This window comes from Melospiza georgiana, chromosome 18 (genome assembly GCF_028018845.1).
Source record: "Melospiza georgiana isolate bMelGeo1 chromosome 18, bMelGeo1.pri, whole genome shotgun sequence".
NCBI classification, from domain to species: domain Eukaryota; kingdom Metazoa; phylum Chordata; class Aves; order Passeriformes; family Passerellidae; genus Melospiza; species Melospiza georgiana.
Window position 1 is genome coordinate 10425355 of NC_080447.1, and position 19118 is coordinate 10444472.

At 48.0% G+C, this 19118-nt stretch overlaps 2 protein-coding genes across 3 annotated transcripts in view; both read right to left on the reverse strand.

The window, feature by feature from the left end:
- GCN1 (GCN1 activator of EIF2AK4) overlaps positions 1-13419 on the reverse strand; it is a 38403-nt gene extending 24984 nt beyond the window's left edge. For both annotated transcript variants that reach the window (XM_058036892.1, XM_058036891.1), the window contains exons 1-23: positions 13384-13419; positions 11632-11734; positions 10973-11036; positions 9888-10019; positions 9170-9278; positions 8428-8526; positions 8214-8348; positions 7676-7744; positions 7486-7594; positions 7011-7085; positions 6631-6759; positions 6351-6401; positions 5850-5948; positions 5405-5578; positions 4357-4509; positions 3531-3623; positions 2827-2902; positions 2508-2667; positions 1675-1864; positions 1435-1559; positions 953-1131; positions 690-783; positions 103-216 (exon numbers count right to left, since the gene is read on the reverse strand). In XM_058036892.1, coding sequence (XP_057892875.1) covers positions 103-216; positions 690-783; positions 953-1131; positions 1435-1559; positions 1675-1864; positions 2508-2667; positions 2827-2902; positions 3531-3623; positions 4357-4509; positions 5405-5578; positions 5850-5948; positions 6351-6401; positions 6631-6759; positions 7011-7085; positions 7486-7594; positions 7676-7744; positions 8214-8348; positions 8428-8526; positions 9170-9278; positions 9888-10019; positions 10973-11036; positions 11632-11734; positions 13384-13401 — 2550 coding nt within the window. In that variant the 5' untranslated portion in view covers positions 13402-13419. The remainder of the gene's footprint in view (positions 1-102; positions 217-689; positions 784-952; positions 1132-1434; positions 1560-1674; positions 1865-2507; positions 2668-2826; positions 2903-3530; positions 3624-4356; positions 4510-5404; positions 5579-5849; positions 5949-6350; positions 6402-6630; positions 6760-7010; positions 7086-7485; positions 7595-7675; positions 7745-8213; positions 8349-8427; positions 8527-9169; positions 9279-9887; positions 10020-10972; positions 11037-11631; positions 11735-13383) is intronic.
- Positions 13420-13767: 348 nt separating this feature from the next.
- On the reverse strand, positions 13768-17560 carry RPLP0 (ribosomal protein lateral stalk subunit P0). Its single transcript, XM_058036873.1, has 8 exons — positions 17521-17560; positions 17240-17343; positions 16677-16852; positions 16494-16581; positions 16094-16240; positions 15458-15643; positions 14664-14804; positions 13768-14003 (listed from the first exon to the last, which is right to left on the reverse strand). Exons 2-8 carry the CDS (start codon positions 17291-17293, stop codon positions 13839-13841), a joined length of 957 nt encoding a protein of 318 aa, XP_057892856.1. The 5' UTR covers positions 17294-17343; positions 17521-17560; the 3' UTR covers positions 13768-13838.
- Positions 17561-19118: the final 1558 nt, after the last annotated feature.

A 19118-nucleotide genomic window follows, 5' to 3' on the forward strand; every position in this document is an offset into this window, starting at 1 on the left:
ATAACAGAAACAAATAGGTGATTGCTACACCATTTTCTCTCCATCAAAGTGACTGGGGTCATGGTGGTTTCAGAGGTGACAAAAAATACAACCAAAGTTCACCTCCTTCAGCCGTTTCCTTATCTGAGCCTCCCTTTCCAGCTGTGCACGCATCAGCTCCTTCTGCTTGCTTGTCAGCTGCACCTCATCCTTTATTCCCTTCTTCTTCTTTATCTCCTGCAACAGAGAGCCATGGTCATTGTTATCTGGGAGCTACAAACACCATCCCTTCAATTAGTCAGAGAAGCAAGTTGGAAACAGGGTTTTTTGCAATTTATTTTTGAAATAGTATCAAAATATCCTTCCAAGTATATCCCTCTTGAGTAAAGACACAAAATGGAAATTAGCAGGTTAACAACACTTTAGTGTCCCTCGGCATAACATAAGTTTCTCTGCATTGGTCACAAATTATTTGGCATCATTAAAAAGTGCTGTCCTGCTCATTTACAGGGGATGGTATGTCACCCTCCCCAGAGCTAAGAGAAGTCAACTTTTGTTTAAAAAATGGGATACATACAGATAGAAATATTCCAAGTAGTTCAGAGAATCTTTCCCACCAGCACACAGACATCTGCCAGAAGCCATGGAACAACACACAACGTGCAGTGAAGATTCTGACCAGCCTGGAATTTCTTTTTCCATCAACTTACCTCCTTCAGCTCCAGCTCAATGATTTGTTCCTTGAAGGAATAAGCTTTGTTCTCCCTCTTCATGTTAGCCTTTTTCATACTATCCTGCTGAGCACTAAGAAGGCAAAGTAGAGAAAGAATCAGCACTGCTCTGGACTAAGGATCAGGCATAAAAATCCATAAACTTCTGTGCAGAAAGAGCATCTGACACACCCAGTCACTCAATGGCAATAATATCAGTGGTGATCAATCCCCAGATGCACACAGAAATTATGAAGACTTACCTCTGTATTATGGATTTGTCATACAGTTCTCCCTCGGGTGTCTTCATAATGGCAAATTCCTCTCGAGTAACCTGGCACAGAGCTGGATTCTCCATTGCTGCTGAGATAGTGCTGATGAGCTGTGGGAGCACTCTGCCAGGTAAAAGCAGGGAGAGAGACCCCACTGCATTCATAGATGACTGTCAGGAAAATGGAGAAAAAAACATAACCAGTCTTGCTTAAAATTGTCTCCAAGAAGTACACCCCCATTACATTCCAATCCCCAATTCATTGTTCAGTGGGTATTTGAATGATATCTAAAATTCTACTCAGTTGCTGGTACATTCTTTCTTTCTTAAAAACCAGCTCCTTTTCCCCAGAGACATTCTCTTTTAAAATCCCTCTTCCACACCTTTTAGACAGCTCTCCTTCCTTATAGACCAGTTAGTACTGAACTCCTCCAAGATATCTCCCAAAAATAACAAAAGGAAAGCAGTTATCACCTGGTTCTCCAGAGTGTAGGTGGTGATCCTGGGTAAAATGTCATTCAGATGTTTGGTAATGAAGTCTTTAGGATCTATCTTCATCTTGATGAGGAGGGCTGGCCAAAGTCCTGGCTGCACTGCCACTAGCAAAAGGAATAAACGAGCATAATAAACATGAAGCAGGCTGCTGGCACAACAAAACAAAAAGCACAATAAAAACTCATACATTGGCCATGAGAGTCTTATCCCTGCACTTACCTACAGATGGATGATGGCTCACCAGCAGCATCTCCAGGGCCAGCTTCTCTGGCTCAAAGGAGTCCACATCAAGCCCTGCCACACTGGAGATGACACAGAGGGCCTCATGCAGCACACGAGGGGGAATGTATGTCCTTCCCAGCTCCGACAGCTCTCCTGCCTCTGTCACCAGCACCTCGTGAGGCAGAATCTGAATGGACAACACCAAACCTCCCTGAGACCTGAACACACCTCCCCACAGTAACACCAGGCTCAATGCCATCTCCCTGTCAATACCAAACATCTGAAGTTTTCAAAGGAAAGAAGGGGATAACAGCAAAACCAAAGCACAGGGATCACAGTGACAAGAAGATTAGGAATGCAGGACTATACTGGAATTGGCAAGCTGGGGTAGAATAAAACTAAAATGATCACTTCTGGCAAAGACTCTGGAAAAGGTTGAGCCAGCTGGCTGGGAACATTGTGCTCAACTTCTGCAGTCTATAAGCCAGGGCTTATAAAGAACCAAGATACAAAAAAAGGAATGAAGCACTTGGTCTTTCAGCAGATACTAAATCTGCATTAAAATAATAAAAATACATGGAAAATTACAGCTTCCTCCCCAAAGTATTTTGAATATGTCTTTTCTAAGTATGTAGGGAAGACTAGGCATACCCCAGACATTGATACTGTAATATGCAATAATCCAGTAAAAAGTGGCATTCCAGGAGATCATCTGGAGCTGAATCCTGTTCACATCAGGCTGTATGTCAATGCCAACAGCAAACCTAGGGCAGAGAGGTGACCGGCACCACTCAGACATCTGTGTGAGCAGACACTTGCTGGCTACTCACCTTATGAGAACTGAGAACCACTTTGAGCTCCTCCAAGAGCCCATAGGCCAGCTTGTACCCCCCCAGGGAGGACAGGAGCTTCTTCACTGTTTGCTGGGCCTGCCTGCGGACGTGCCACGTGCGGCTCAGCAGCACGGCCACCAGGGCACGGTGGTACTGCCTGCAGACAGACACAGGGGTTAGCCAGGCAGCCAGCTCTGCAGCCAAGGGGACACCAAGGCACCACGAGTTAGTTCAACATTCCCAGGCCACCCCCCAGTGCCCACAGCAGCACTCTGGGGTCACACAGGGACTGGGGACAGCAAGGGACCGTACGTACTGAACTTTGCTTTCAGGCAGCCGCTGTGCATGATCCAGGAGCAGGCGCTCTGTCAGCTGCAGCACTGTGCACATGGCTGGGGGAAAAGACAAATATTTAAAACAGCATGAGATTTTGTAAGGAAACAGATTTTTTTTACCTGAAAACGAATGAACAGCAAACAGGACACACTAAAATAGCTCCCCAAGCTGAGCCTCTACATAATCTTCCAATTGAAGCTAAGACAAATCCAACTCAGATCTGCCAACACTGGGAACTGAACCATGATTTCATTGAGATGTTGTTAGCTGGATCCCAGGACAATTTTCCTGACCATTGTGTGTGACCTATTTTGGTCTAAGTTGACAGAGCAAAGCAAATTATAAACACCACGCTCAGTGCTTCTGTTCTGTTAATTCCTGAGCCCTGCCAAAACAGCTTCAGTGGCAATGAAATGGGTCCTGAGTGTCAGCAGTGTCACAAGGCCCTTCCATTTCTTTATCATTTGGAATGATAAATGAGTGATAATTCAGGTTCATCAAGAAATAAATTAATTTCTTTTCAAGCTTAGACTACAGCTACTGTAGATGTACTTTGAAGAGTACACAGCTCCTTTTAATCTGAAACTGTATTCTCCAAGGACATAGAAAAGGGCTAACATTAGTTGTCAAATATTAAGAAACAGAGTTAAACAGCATCTGGATATACAGTAACTGCCAATTTACCTTCCTCTGATGCAGACTGCAAAAACTTCTCAGATGTAAAAATTTGTTTTTTCTCATCCAAAATCAGCTGCCAGAAACCACTCAGCTTAGACTCTGACAGGAAAAGAACAGATGTCCATCAAGGAAGTTTCAAAATAAGTCAGAACTCATCAGTGTACAAAAAATATAGTAGAATTCTCTCTCCTGAAATCCCTCAAGTTACTTCTAGCCTTACTGGTCTTCAATTCTTAAGCCTCTCATTTCTCTCATTCAGAACTATAAACACACCCAAAAAACACCAGCTGACAAAAATACTCTTCTCTGACTTATGTGTGAAATGTAAAGTCTAATTTTCCTTAATCTTTCATAGGGCAAATCTTCCTAGAAGGAAAGAAGAGGAGGGAAGTAGTGTATTGTTTTTGATAGAACACCTGATTTTATTTCCTGGCAGATGTATGAACTCAGAGAGCTCTTGTAATATCCTCTAATGGGAGACAGAATTCCAGTCCCTATGCTTCCCCAAGATTTGTAAAAACACTACCCAAATAACAATCAAAGAATTCTTCCAATGCATCAGTCAAATCTGACCATGTAAGGTCAGGGTGAACATCTCCTGTCAGAATAAAAAGGAAACTGGAATTTGTAAAGCCATGGAAGAGTAAGAACTCTTCACTGACATAAATGAGAGAGATGGGAATTAATCTTTCCCTGGTTTATAGAAGATCAACGTTGCTCTATGTAGGAACTATACACAGATTAAGAAATAGTATCTCCTGCACACTGTCAAGAAGTGTTAACCCCCAGAACCTGTTTATATTGGATTCTGCCAGCTGTTTTGTGACCTTACCAGTTTGTCCCTCAATTACAGACATCCTGCAGATCAACAAAGCTGCAGCAACTCCTTCAGTTACCATGGGAACCTGAGTACTTTGAGATGCTGCTTTTTCTACTGTCTGGATCAGCATTGGCAGCAAGTCCATTCCCTGCAATAATGTGTCACCTGAGGGGACAAAAGAGACACATTACAAAACAGCATGGTCCTCACTTCCCAACCCAAGTATCAATGGTTTTTCTGCTGCCAGGAGACAAGGAGAGGAATCAGACACACACTGGGAACACTAAATCTCCCAAAGTATTTGCCAATCACTATCACTAAACTGCAACTATGAAAAGCTCAATAGCAACCACTTGAGTCCTTTTCTCACAGACAGAACAGTCCTATCTCAATAGATTAAGTTTCTGTTCACAGGATGCAAAAGAAAATGCTAATTCAGTTACATTAAAGGAATCACTTCAAATCACAGGAAGTCTGACTTCAAAGATTAATGTTTCCCTGAGAGAGGGAAAGCAAATTCCTGGCATGCCATGACCATCTGTTTCACTTCAAACATTCAGAAGTTAAGGAATCCCAGAGGTCTACAAATGTGCAGGAAATGCTGCAGTCAAAGGGGGCAGGACCAAGATGTCAATCCTGAGAGGATTACCAAAAGAGAGTAATTTCTTGAGTTCTTCATTTCAAACACAGAAGTTTTTTTTAGACTTCCCAGGAGTCAAAATCAGAGACCAAGATGCAACTGTTCTGGGTGCTACATAAAACAGAAGTATGGCCCCTGAGCTAGAATTTAGTTGTAAGACAAAAATAAAGCAATCAAAAATTACTTTGAGATATATGAAAGACAGCATGATAGACAGTGATTTTAGTTATACAATGAAACAAACCATCTTTATAAACTTGAAGGCAGAAGAGTTTAAGGAGAAATGTGAAGGTCAGTAAAAAGACATTGCCTTACAAAATCTTCCAGAGAGCAGAGCTCTCTGTATCAGGAAGTACAAAGGTTGCTAACTCTCCTCCTAAGCCCCACAACCAAGAGTTATCAGCAGCTGCCCAGTTTTACCTTTGAAGGAGGTTAGCATGCACTGCAGGTAGGCATGTCTCACTGCTGAAGTCGAGGTTTTAAGGCTGAAGGCTTTCTTTAGCCATTCCACCAGCTTTTTAGGAACTTCTGTGGTGAACCGAGCACACCAAAGAGCCAGGACAGAGACTGCATGAACCAATGTGCTTTCATGGACTGGGGAAAAACCAGAGCTCACATCAGTCCAGCAATTGCAGAAAGCACAGAACAGAAAACAGAAAGCAGGTAACAACAAGAGGATGCAGGAAAAGAACACGTGCTCCTAACAGGCACAGCACAGTCTCCCTGGGGTTGTTCATCAAAATAGGGCAACAGATTCTCTTACACAGCAGGCAAGAATCCAGATTAATCTTGAATAACCATGTAAAAACCCTGCTCAAGATGAAACACAGCTTAGCAAATCCAGAACAAAGGCAAAAGCTCTCACCTTCTTGTTGCAGGAAAGGAATGAAAAGCTCAGCCACAGTTGCACTAAGAGCTTGGCTGGAGGGTCCAGAAACCACATGGTGACTAAGGCTGCCAATCCCTGAAAGGACAGAATTCTCTCAGTAGTTCCCAAACTACCAGCACAACATCTAAAACCAATCAAGAACAACCCCTCACACTTCAATCCTTGCACAGACATCTCTTTTTCTTGTTACTACACCTGGATATTACATCCACCATGTACCACACTGCCAGATCTCTGTCTTCATTTTCACTCTGGGTGCAAGTCATCTTCTTTGAAGAAAATTTTTGGCCTACCAGCCAATTATTTTCTTTGAATAGAAAGTCAGGAACTGGTATGTGGTATCCAGCACCCTCTATGGCTTCAACTACAGCCAATTTAGAGTGACAGGCTGGAAATCCTAAAGGCTGAGGTAGAGATCCCTTCCATTCAGCCTTCTGCTCAATTTCTTCCACCAGAGCTTTCTTCCAGGACCCTCACCTGAAAGGACACTCATCTTCTGAGCAACAACTGTCAGCTTCCCCTCTGAGCCTGCCAACAAGAAACACAAAGGTGACAGGTGAGTACAGGCAACAGCTCTGTGCTACATCCAGAATCTCCAGAATCTCCTCCAAAACACAAAAGCTTGCACCATTATCCCTGATCCAGGCTGAGCCACCCCCTCCATACAGGCAGTAAAGAGAACAGATACAATACACAAAACTTCTTGAGGCTGTCAAACCTTGATTCATCCCCACTGCTTATCTGACAACTTACTCACCCCCTAAGATGGCAAAAAGGTGCCTGCCCAGAGACTCCACAGCCGAAGGATCGCTGCACTGCCGAGCCAAGTTCTTCAATGCCACAACTGCTTCATCCATCAGCTGCACACTGTTGGATTTTAGATGACCTAGAAAATAACACACGAGCCAAGAGATCCTTATGACAAACTGCATAAAATCAGCAAGTAAGGATTATCTTTACATGTGGCTTAATGCAGCTTCTGGAACCATCATGTGAACTATTCCAGTTCCAATTTACAGCATCATCCTCCCTCCCACCTAAAACAACCTTTTCACCTGTTGTAGGTACAGCCAGAAAGTTGCAGAAAGCTTTATTCTGAATTCATAATTCCCTCCAGAAGTGAGAGAGTGTACTTACTGGCCAGTCCTTTCACGATGTCTAGAGCATACTGGCTGAGATCCAGGTTCACAGATACGAGCAAGCAAGAGATTGCTGACAACATAAGAGATAAAAACAGTTACTTAACAAAATGTGATATGCCATTAGCATTTTAATACACTCTTCACCAGAGTTCACATCAAGAGCAGACAGGTTAATAAGGAGTAGGAATAAAAAAACTACTGAAACTGATGCCAAATGAACAGAATAATTCAGGATTATTCTTAGCATTCAGCTGTGAAATCCTGTCCTCAGTGCAAACAGTAGCTATCACATACCCTGACACTGGGATCACACCACAAATGCTGCTTCTCCACATCCAACCCTTGATGCCAGACAATCCTGCCTGCACTCAGGGACCCAAAGCAAAGCCCAGAGTGACACTGCCCCACCAGCTCCAGAGTGATAAGGATTTAGGCTCTTTGACAGAGCAACGCAGAGGTGACAGACTCACTCTCAGTTACGTTCTCAGGGCTCCGCAGCAGCGATTTCTGCAGAGTTGGCAAAACAGAGTCCTTGAACTCGGCGTGGGACACGTAGCGAAGCAGGGGAGAACAGCTGTCCTGCAAAGGGGACAGGGCACTCAGCACAGGGCAGTGCTGCCTGTGGGACAGCATCACAAGCAGCTCTAAACACTGTCTCACCAGCACGTGCTTCTGAGGCTTTGTCTTGCTCATAAGGATGGTCTTCAAATAGAAATCCAGGAGAGCACTCTGAACAAGCAGAAACACCAGATTACAGCCACATCTCAACCTGTACTTAGGTCCTGGCACACCATCAGGTGCCAAGCTGGATACCCCATCTCCTCTTCCTCCTTTCCTTGCACCCTCACATGAGCCAGTCAAGCAGAGACCAGTGCTCCCTGCTCTCCCCGAGCCCAACACTCAAACCACACTGAGAGCTACATGCTGCCTTTCATTCCCACAGCAGGGACAAGGCAGGAAGCTGTATGTTGGACACCCACAGAAATGCACAGGCAACACCAAACAGCCACTTATCTGGCACCTCCTGTCTAAACACACCCCAGCTTTCAGTCAGAAGTGCAGGACTACTGAATTGACAGATAGTGAAACCAGGGCAGAAGCAAAGTACCAGCCTCACTAAGACACCTTTTCAATCCTTTCTTCACGATAACAGATGATGCTTGTTATTCCCCCAAAAAAAGCTGTACAACAGACTCACCTTGTATCGTTTAATAATATCCATCTCCTTCTGGGCTGTGCAAAACTGCACCACAAGTCCCAGCATTGCAGCATAACTCTGGCTTGGTTCAAGCCCCAGAATGACAGATAGGTACTGATCCACCAGATCCTGGTTCTTAAGAGGAGAAAAGCAAGGCACGTTAACAGCGCAGAATAGAACAGCTGTAGAATATGGCACATAATGTAAACATCACCTCTTTCCACAGCCTGTTCAATTTCTTCACAGCCCCATCCACTGCCTGCTTGTGAGAGCCTCCCAGGACTTCCAAAAGGAGCAAACACTGAACCTCCACCTGCCAAAGGCAATAGACAAAAAAACCTTTGTTCACCCGCTCCTCAGAGAGCTCATATCAAACAAGACATGCCAAATGTCAATGATTGTCAATGATCAGCTGAATCTGCTTAAATATTTAGATCATCTAAGTTCTTCCAACAAGCTGCCTTTACTTTCATCCCACACCTAGAGCAGAACTATGCCCAACAGTTTTGGAAGCACTGAAAACAGATTACATCTCTTCTTAAAATCTGTTCCAGCTATATCCCAGTGTGCTACGAGCACACTCACACTCACATGTTTGTGTAAAGGAAGTGAAAGGAAGGCAAAAGCTGTATGACAGTATCATAGAGAGATATTTCAAGGGAGGCACAAGGACTTCAGGTCAAACTGCAGATGCCCCTCAGAGGCACCAGTAGCCATCTCTGTATGCAGAGCAACTGTACAGGTGCAAGACTGCCCCACTAATGCTTTATACACCTTCTGCTTTCTCCAGAGGAACAGGAGAGAGGTCACAATACACCAAATCTCCCTCTAAAACTGGATTCCAATTTGGTGTTTTCAGTTAAATTCAGCATTGTTTGCAACATTGCAGCAACACATTAGAAATATTTAAGTCCATATATGTGATGGGATATTTCTGCAAACCTTAAAGAACCTACCAGTTTTTTCCATGTTTCTCCCTGTCTCTTGTCAGGGGTTGGAAAGACTGTGCGAACAAGCAGGCATGTCCAGGAGAGTGCCAGCAGAGCTGCAGATCCACTGCTCTTACTGTTGTACAAACAGGAGAGGGAGGTCAATCTACACTTTCCAGGACATAACTTACACTTACTAGACCATTACAGACCTATTTTGCCCAAATTAGAACAGCACCTGACTGACAAGCAATTCTACCACACAAAAATGCAGCTAAAGCCTTAGTTTTTACAGAAAATAATCAGCCCTCAGAAGTTGGTTGTTTCAGCTCTGGTTTGACACTCAAAGCTTCCAAATAGCACATGAGGCAGCTGAACATTTGACAGGTGATGAAATTTTCCTTTCCTAGTAATTTTGGAGATTGTTTCTTGAAAGAGTGTGTTCCTCATCTCCCCAGACAGAGACTGTTTCTTGAAAGAGTTTGTTCCTCATCTCCCCAGACCTGAAGTTTAACAAAGGCTAAACCATAACTCAGCCCCAGTCCACCAGCAGTTATACCAAGGTATTCCCTCTGCTTTCCCAGATGATATGGCAAAGATAAGAGAGGAAAATCTGAACAGCACTAAGAGCTTTCCCTCTTAAGGCTTTGAACACTTCTGCCAAGCAGCAGCAGAAGCCTCAATGTAAACAGGAGGAACTGCCAGCAACTCAGAACTGCTTCCACTTCCGCACGAGGCGACTCACCTGGGCACGGCAGCCCTGCCGCCGATTCCTGAGGACTGCAGCGAGTGCAGCAGGTTCCTGGCCGTGGCCTCAGGCTGGGACTCTGCCAGCTGCTGCAGGGCCAGCTGCAGGGCCCTGCGGGACGCCGCATCCCTGTGACAGACACGGATCAGGAACGTGCCCAGCCTGCCACACTGCACCCACACCACCACCCCTGCACCTCACCACCACCCCTGCTCTGCTGTCTCACTTCAGCCGTCAGCCTAATAACTATTTCATCCTTGCTGTTCTGCACAGTGCAGAAGTTTTTATCAGAGACCTCCATTCCCTTCCTCAAGTGACAGCAGTTATGTAGAAGAAAATGGGTTGTGAACAGCTCCTCTACAACAGACCGTGATTTAATCCCACTTGAAATCTTCTAAAAGACAGCTCAGTCTTGCTTCACAAGGACATGGGTGTTCATTCTTACAAAATGAACCACAGGATTAAAGTTTTCATTTCAAAATTAAAGATGAAACGCAAGGCAAATATTGTAGAATTTTTTAATGTCAGTCCTTCCCTGAGAATGTAATTACAAGATGACATATTTTGATGTCACATACATTTCTGTGACACTGCATGCTAACACTTCCAGATGCTCCAGACCAATTTAATGACTAAGTACTGACAGATTACATAATACAGCCTTTCCACATCAATTTACTTGTAGCCATGATGTTTTATGAAAAAACCTTTCGCTAGGATTTTTTCTCCTGAGAAGCTGAGAAGCCTCAGAGGAAAAGAAAAACAATAATTATCTGCTGCTGTGGAATGCAACAGGTGGATCTTTGATTGGTCCATGTTGGTTGTTTGTAATTAATGGCCAATCACAGTCAGCTGGCTCTGACTCTCTGAAAGTCATGAGCTTTTGCTATCATCCCATTCTTTCCTTTCCTTGCTAGCCTTCTGATGAATCCTTTCTCTATTCTTTTAGTATACTTTAATATATAATGTACTTTTAATACAATATATATAATAAATAATAAATCAGCCTTCTGAAACACGGAGTCAGATCCTCATCTCTTCCCTCGTTTGATTCCCCTGTGAACACCACCATATTTACTCACCGGTATCGATGCAGAGTAAGGCAGAAGAGTTTGCAAAGGCCTTTCACTGCACCTTCTGGGAGATCTGTAACAATGTATTTCAAAATACTTCTTCATAAATCACTGTGCTCTTGATCTTTAACACAAACACGATTCACTTTATGACTGAAATCAGTAAAATGTTTGCATCTATGAAATTGCTTGCAAGAATCACAGTAAAAGTTTGCTCTTTATATACATTTTATGTGTATTTTTATAAATAATGGTATAACTGGAACATGTGAAACACGGTCATCTTCAGAAAATTAGAGAAATAGGTTTTTAAAATTTGCTTCAGCTGTTTTATTAAGACCATCTGTAATCTTCCACACTTCCCATCTCTATACATGTGTGTATCCAAATATTCCATATGTACCAAAAGAACAAGCCAAGAGTCATGAGAGAAACTCAAGTGATGCACTATATGAAGAACTAACATACACAATGCTACAGCTACTGACTGGAAAAAGCAGATGTGCCAAAAGCTGGTTCTGTGCTACCCACAAACCCCACACCTGGAATTAACCCTGTGATTGAGCACTCTCTCCCTAAACAAATACTCTTCACACAGCCTTATGAAACAAAACATTTTAACATTCTCCTCCACCCAGGTAAGCAGAACAGTGCTCCCAAGCTTTTACCTTTCCCAGAAATGCATTTTCCCAGCTCACTGAGGATCTCTCTCCGCTCCTTCACGCTGGCTGTAGTTACTTTCACTGCAAACCGCTTCAGTGTGTCAGAAATCTAAAACCACAAAGCACAAAAAACACCAGACTGCCTTTGATATCAACCCACAGAACATAAACCAGGGCAAGCAGAACATGTCACTTGCTGCCACATGACCCCTTAGTGCCCAAATGAGAGCATCCACCAAGGAAGGGTCACTGTGCTTCACACACTGTGAAACTCCTTCCCCAGGGTTGAGGGATGACTGCTCTCCAATTATCTGTGCTCTCATGCTCTGTAAGAGACACCCACGCCTCTAAAAGTAACACAGAGTAAGAACTGGGACCCATAATCTGGAGCACAGGACCTTTCAAAGCAAAATACAGTAACTTCCAGAATTCAAAGGAGCTTCTCCCTGTATGTTATCCCCTGAAGTCCAGGTAGTCTTGAAGGGGCACTTGAACTGCAGACAGCCCAGGGAGACCTACACACCCAGGTTTTCAACATTTACATAAAGCAAAGCACAGCTCTCCAGGAAAGGCTTTTGAAATCCAGCTCTTAAACTGAGCAACTTTATATCAACTTTCCAAAAGGCAGAGCATGTCTTTAGAAACTCATAGAAAACTGTTCCTTCCCTTTTCAATATTTTTCAAAGAGCTCCTCAAAGCTGCTTTCAGTGAAGCTTTTTGCCTACACGCTGGAAGGCTGATCCTGCACAGTGGCTTCCTGACCTTTCAAGTCCATCCACACCTCCCTGAGACTGTCACCGTTTCACACCCACAAGTCCCCTTAAAAGCTGGCTGGAAGCAGTGCTGCACCTGTGAACAGTGAGGCTGGGCTGAGCTGCAAAGGGTGACCAACAACGTGACCGGCACCAGAACCAAACAAACCAGCTGCTGTTATGGACCTGCTCTACTATCAAAGATTTCAACTACATGAGTTCATCATACGCAAACTCAAACCAAGCTGCACTTACTCATGCTACTTAATGATGAGCAGGGAAATGTGCAGACATGAAAAACATGTTAAAATTATCCTAAGTCTAGAAATTAAAAATATAAATTATGTATAACGCTACAGGATCTCACCAGCATCTCAGTGACTTACACAAACTCCAAAACCTCGACTACCCACCAAGTCTCCACGGAAAAGCCACTGGGACAGGCTTCAACAGTTTGCTTTCTATTTTTATTTTTTAAGGATATTTATGTACACATTACACAGCCAGCATACCATCAATGCTTCTGCAAATACAGAGCACAAAGGCAGCATTTGTACAAGTGAAGACCTGATGCCGAGCAGACTGGGATTTGCTCTGGGACCATCCCAAGCCCCTCAGGATGAAGCCGGAGGTCCCACATTCGGGGCACGGGGAGCGGTCACACCGCGGCCGGGCGGTGCGAACCGGAACAGCCGCACACGGCGCCGCAGCCGGGCGGGACGCGACTCGTGCCGGGTCTCCGCCGGGCCGGTCCCGGTCGCCCTCGCTCCGCCCGGGTTCCCCGGCGGCGGCCGCTTCCCGCGGGCCGGGCACGGCGCGGTGCGGGCGGCTCGGCGGGGCCCGCCCCGGCTGCCACGTCCCCGGGCGGCTTCGGGCGCCGGGCCGGGCCCCGCAGCCGGGCCGAGGGCGCGGCGGGGCGAGAGCGGGACGGGGCGCGGCCCCGGGCGCAGCCCCCGCCGGTCTCCCCTGCCCGGGCCGGACCGTGCGCGGCCCGTCCCGCACTCACCTGCGTGTCGGCCGCCATCGCTCCGCTCGACCCCGGAACCGGTAGCGGCTTCCGGGGCGGGCCCGGCGCCACGGCGATGGGCGCTGCCCGCCCGGCCTGGGAGCCCCGGCCGCGCCGCGCGGGGAACCGGAACGGGACGGGACGGGCGGCGGCTGCACCGCCCCGACGTGCTGCGGGCACGGCCTGCGCTCGGCCCGGCCGGGGAGATCCGCGCTGCGGCCCCGAGAACAACTGCTCCCCTCCAGCACCCGGGCCGGGGCACAACCGCTCCCCGCCGTGCCCCGGCCCGAGAACAACCATCGCCCTGGAGCGCAGGGCCCCTCGCGTTACACCGTTCCCAAACCCCAGCTGACATGGAGACTACACCATCGATGCAGGCACACATGAAGGTGTAAAATAGCTTTTTATTTCTCCCATCGGGCCAACTCTGACAGAGGCAGAGAGGGTGGCTGCTGTTAGTCAAAGAGACCAAATCCCATGTCCTCGTCAGACTCCTCCGACTCCTCCTTGGCTGCCTCCTTCGCTGGAGCAGCAGCAGCGGCAGCAGCAGGTGCAGCAGTTTCAGCCACCACAGGCATAGCTGCCACAAAAGCTGAGGGGTCTGCCAGGAAGGCCTTCACCTGTAAAAGTGGGGGAAAAAATGTAAACTCACAGGGAACAAAACATTTTGCAGGACTGAACCTTTGCAATGATAAAGGCAGCACTTGCAGCTTGCCAGAATCCAAACAGGTCCACTTATCAGTAGCAGATATGAAGAACCAAAGATATTTCAGCTAAGCTTTCAGCCCCCAGGTAAATCAGCTCTCTCCTGCCATTTGTACACAACATATGGAAGGAAGCAGGTGCCCCTTCTCCAGCCACATCTCACACAGGAGTGTCTCAGTGTGGATGCCACGGGACAGAGAAGGAGAAACAGCAAGTGTTTCCCACAGTGGCTTGTGAGAAGTTTTAGGGAGTTGGAAAGATGTGATAACTTGTTGAGTATAAACAATTTGCAGGTGTTTTTCTACTTTATTTTTCTGTTCCTCTTAAGGACAGTGTGTGAGAAAGATATTTTTGTTAGTTAGCCAATAGAATAGAACCTATGGTACCACTCCATAAAAACCACATGGTTCTTTTGAGCCTTCTTTGCCTTTTCTCCGATCCTGCCTCTCGCCTGTTCCTGCCTCAATCTCAGCACAAGAGCGACATCCCAGTCCTCTCAAACCAGAGGACATGCTGTGAATGTGCCTGGCTGCACTTCTAACACCCCCTCTGCAGAGCTCAGAGCCAGCCATTACCTTTTCAGCCAGTGGGAAGGTGTAGTCGGTCTCCACAGCCACGGCCAGGACACGCTTGTAGCCGTTGATGATGGAGTGGGGCACGGACGCGATGGTCGGGTACCCAATCTGCAGACAGATGCTGGCAACATTGCGAACACCCTGCAAAGAGACAGACTTGTGTCTCTGTGGCCTGAGAAATAACCTAGAAATCGCAGCAGAGGATGGCCAGATGACAGCTTTTACAATGCAAACAGAAAGGAAAGCATGCAATGCACACAGGTAACAGCTCCCGTGAAATCAAGGCATCAACATTTATATGTCACTGATCTCTGCTCTCTGGTAACCAGTGACAGGACCCGTGAGAACAGCATAAAGCTGTGTCAGGGGAGTTTTAAGTGCAATAATAAGAAAAAGTTCTTCCCCCAGAGGGTGGCAGGGCACTGAACAGGTTTGCCATGAAATGGTCATGGCCCCAAGGCTGCCAGAGCTCAAGAAGCATTTGGACAACACTCTCGGGCACAGGGTAGGATTGCTGGGGTGTCCTGTGCAGAGCCAGGAGTTGGACTTGATGATCCTTGTGGGGCCCTTCCAATTCAGGATATTCCATGATTTTAACTGGCCTCAAATGATTTCCAAAGCAGATTCAGATGAAGAATCCTACAGGAAGGTGCTCCCTGACACACAGTTTCTCTAGAGAACCAAGGAGAGCTCCTGGCCCTGCAGGACCTCATGGAAAATACCAGACAGGACACTTTGTTCTGGCAGTGCTGGCTCCCACAACAGCGAGGGACAGGGCTGGCTGTGGCACTCACCTCCAGAAAGCGCTTGTGCAAGGTCTCCTCGGTGATGTCCAGCACTTCAGGGTTGTAAATGCTGCCATTATCAAAGACCTGCTGGATCACCAACCCGAAGGAGAACGGGGAGATGTTCAGCATGTTGAGCAGGGTGGCTTCGCTGGCACCCACTTTGTCTCCAGTCTTGATAAGCTGCACATCACTCTGAGGAGATGAGGGAAAAGGAGTGAATACACACCAAGAAATTCCAGCACGTCAAAGCAGTGGGACACAAATGCAGATGGTGGAAGTGGAGGAGCAAATGAGCACAACCAACATTCAGCTCCACAATCAAGAGAAAGCCCCAGATCACATAAACAAGTCCATGTCAGCCAGGAGAAAAGCAGCACCTTTCCTTCATTACCTACAGGTAGCTCACCTGCACATTCCTCTGACAGAGCCTACCCCTGGAAAATCTAATGGAGAACTTCAATCCCCCCACACTGCACACTGAAGCCAAGCCAGCCAACCCTCCTCCAGATCCCAAAGTTCAACAATCACACTGCTCATACAGTATCTTGGCACAATGAGAGCTTTGGCCTTCACAGCTCCCTCAGCTGCCACAGTCAAGGCCTCCCAGTCAAAGAACAGCTTGAACAACCGCAGCTCACTGACCAGAATTTCAATGGTTCCTCTGGAAATCTTTGTGGTGATGCCCAAGGCCTGGAAAAAGGAGGTCTTCTCAGGTCCGAGGCCTGTGTTCTGGGCTGGCACAGTCACATCACAAGGAGCGATGGCACCGGCACGGGCAGCAGCTGGCACCTGAGAGGGGGGAGACGAGAAGCTGCAAGAATGCTCTCCTCAGATCTTGTGGGATCACCGCCTCCCTGAGGTGCTCCTCCAGCAGAGACAGGACACAGGCACACACAAGTGAGGCAGCTGAACTAAAGCAGTTTGGCTAAGACTGCAAGGGCCAATGCCCAAACCTTGAGGAATTCCTGCCCACTGTGAAGACTCAGCTTTATTTTGTGCTCCATCTCAGCATAAACATGAAGTGAGGAGTGATCTCCCTTACCTTGTTAGCCAGCAGCATGTCCCGGATCTCAGTCAGATCCTCCTTAGTGAAGACAAAGCCCACATTCCCACGGATATGAGGCAGCAGCCTGAAGAAAAGAAGACATCCTTTAGTTTTACTCCTTAGACAACCTCGCCTGTCCAAGACAGAGCACCCAAAGTGCCCTCAGGCAGCATTACCCACTTTTCTAGAGCAGGGTTATTCTCCAGATGACCACGAATAGCTTTGCGCATCATCGTGTTCTTCCCCATCAGCACAACAGCTTTTCCACGCAGGGACATCCGGATCTGCTGCATCTGCTTGGATCCCACGTTGTCTGCTCCCACAATGAAACATTTTGGGTAATCATCCAGGAGTTGCTATAGCAAAACAAACACTGTAACTATAGGAAGAAATTCAGAGCAGTGCACAGAGCAGCATTAAAACTGCAACACATGAAAACGTAAAAAAAGTCTATCAGAAGTTTGAGAATTATGAGCTCCAAGTGAGGCTGGGTGTGCCATAGGCTGCATCCTTCACTCAGCCATCGAGTCCCATCCCTGAACAAGTCTGGAAGCGCCACGGCAAATTCCCAGCAGGCCTGATCTGGACTATCTCACATCTCTTCCTAGTTCCAGGAACTCGTTCAGACACCCCTGAGCACTCACCCCTCTCTCCTAAAAGCCCCCACAGCCCGGCCCGCCCGGTTCCCGCTACCCGGGGCCTGCTCCGGCAGCGCCCCACGAGGGCTCCGAGCCGACACTCACGATGATTTTCATAAAATAGTTGGACTTCCACGTAGCCCTGTCTTCCCTGGGCATCTCGGCGGTGCTCCAAGGATCGCCCGGTGGGTTTAAAGACGAGCTGTGACCTGCCAGAAAGAAGACCGGCTCAGGTGGGTCCCCACCCTCCCCTTCTCTCCGCCCTGGGGCCCAGCGCTCCCAACCCCATAGCCCGGCCGCGGCCCAGATCCCGTTCCTGGTCTGCTGCCCTCAGCGCGGCCCCCCAGCCCCGCCCGGGCCTCGGAGCCGCCGCGCCGCGCCCGCACCTCCACGAGGGCTCCGGGAAAGAAGGGCCGCAGGGCGGGCTTGTCTCCTTTTATACCGCAGCTCACGACCAATCGCAGAGCGCCGCGGCTCTGCCTGCCCTCAGCCCATTGGCTGCCCGCCGCGTCAATCATCCGCCGCTCTGCGGGAAGCGCGTGACGCCAGCGGAAGGCGCGAAGGGCGCAGGAGAGCGCGCGGCCGGGCGCGCGCCGCCCCCTGGCGGCCGGAGGAGCGCAGTGCCCCCCCCCACCCCCTCAGCCCTGAGGGGCCCGCCCCGGCTCCGCTCCCTCACAAACTCGAGGGCAGGAAACAACCGCGACACAGGCGTGACTATATTGGTAAAAATTTTATTGGCATAACTGCAAGAATTTTAAATGGAGAGAGAGAAAAAAAAAAAGCGGAGTTAGAAGTTTACAAGGGAGGAAAAAATCAAATAATTGTCGACCCAGCGGAGTTTTCCCCAGCCCAGCCCAGATGTGAAAGGCCCTCCCCAGGGGTAGCGCCTGGCCCGGGGGGGCCACACACCTTCCCGGAGCACCCCCACAGCCCAACAGCGGCTGTGCTGCCCTAAAGCTGCATCTGTACTGAATGAACAGGCATTTTGGACACCCACAGCGGCCGCAGCCACCACCAGGCATTATTTGGCAGAGTAGCATCGGTGTGGCACCCCAGCATATCAGACACCAGATGAAGGCAGAAGGTGAGTGTGACATCGTCTCGGTTAAGCACTAAGGCCAGAGGAGCCTCCTCTCAGCACCACACAGCCCACACAGCACCCTGCACCCAGGTGTGCCACAAGAGTCACTGACAAAGCCTCAGCTAGCAGTGAGGTAGGTTAAAAACTCCCCAGACAGGGAAACTGAGGCACAGGGTTACACAGTTTGCAGGTGTCACATAAAGTGGCAGTGCCAGAAACATCACACCCCTCTCCAGCATCTGCACACAACAGCTGTGTGTCCCCTCAGCGGCACCAAGGAAGTAGACCATTCCAGAGATAAACACAGGCAGCTTAGGAACATCCATTTTAAGTCAAATAGACTACAAGATGAAAAGGCAAATGCACAAGGCCTCTTGCCTCAAGAATTTCCCAGAGCTGTGCTCAGCCCAGCTGACACAGCTCCAGCGCTCCCACAGCTCCCTCTGGCCTCACACCCACACGCTGAGGTTTGTTTGTTGGGGGAAGCCCGTGGGACAGTTTCAGTGACCTGAGCAGGGCAGCGCAGCACCGTGACGAGGTTACATGGGACAGTGACCCATGGGTTTCAGGGCTGGTTTCTGACACAGCCACCCCTGGAGCCCTATAATGCACCTGCCGAGCTGCAAACACAACCAGATGGCAATGGTGACAGAGCTGCAGCTCTCTGGAGCAGGAATTCCAAACACTGCTCCCAGGGCTGGTATGCCACTGGGAATTTCAGCACAGTGCTTCCCTCTCCACAGCACCCTCCAGCCAGAGACCTAAAAGTGCTTTACCAAACATCAGCTAGGTCTCACAATAACCTCACAAATCCAGGCTAAACTGCCCCCATTTTACAGATGGGAAACTGAGGCACGGTAAGGTTTAGTGACTGGCCCAAAGCTGCACAGCTAGTCAGGAACA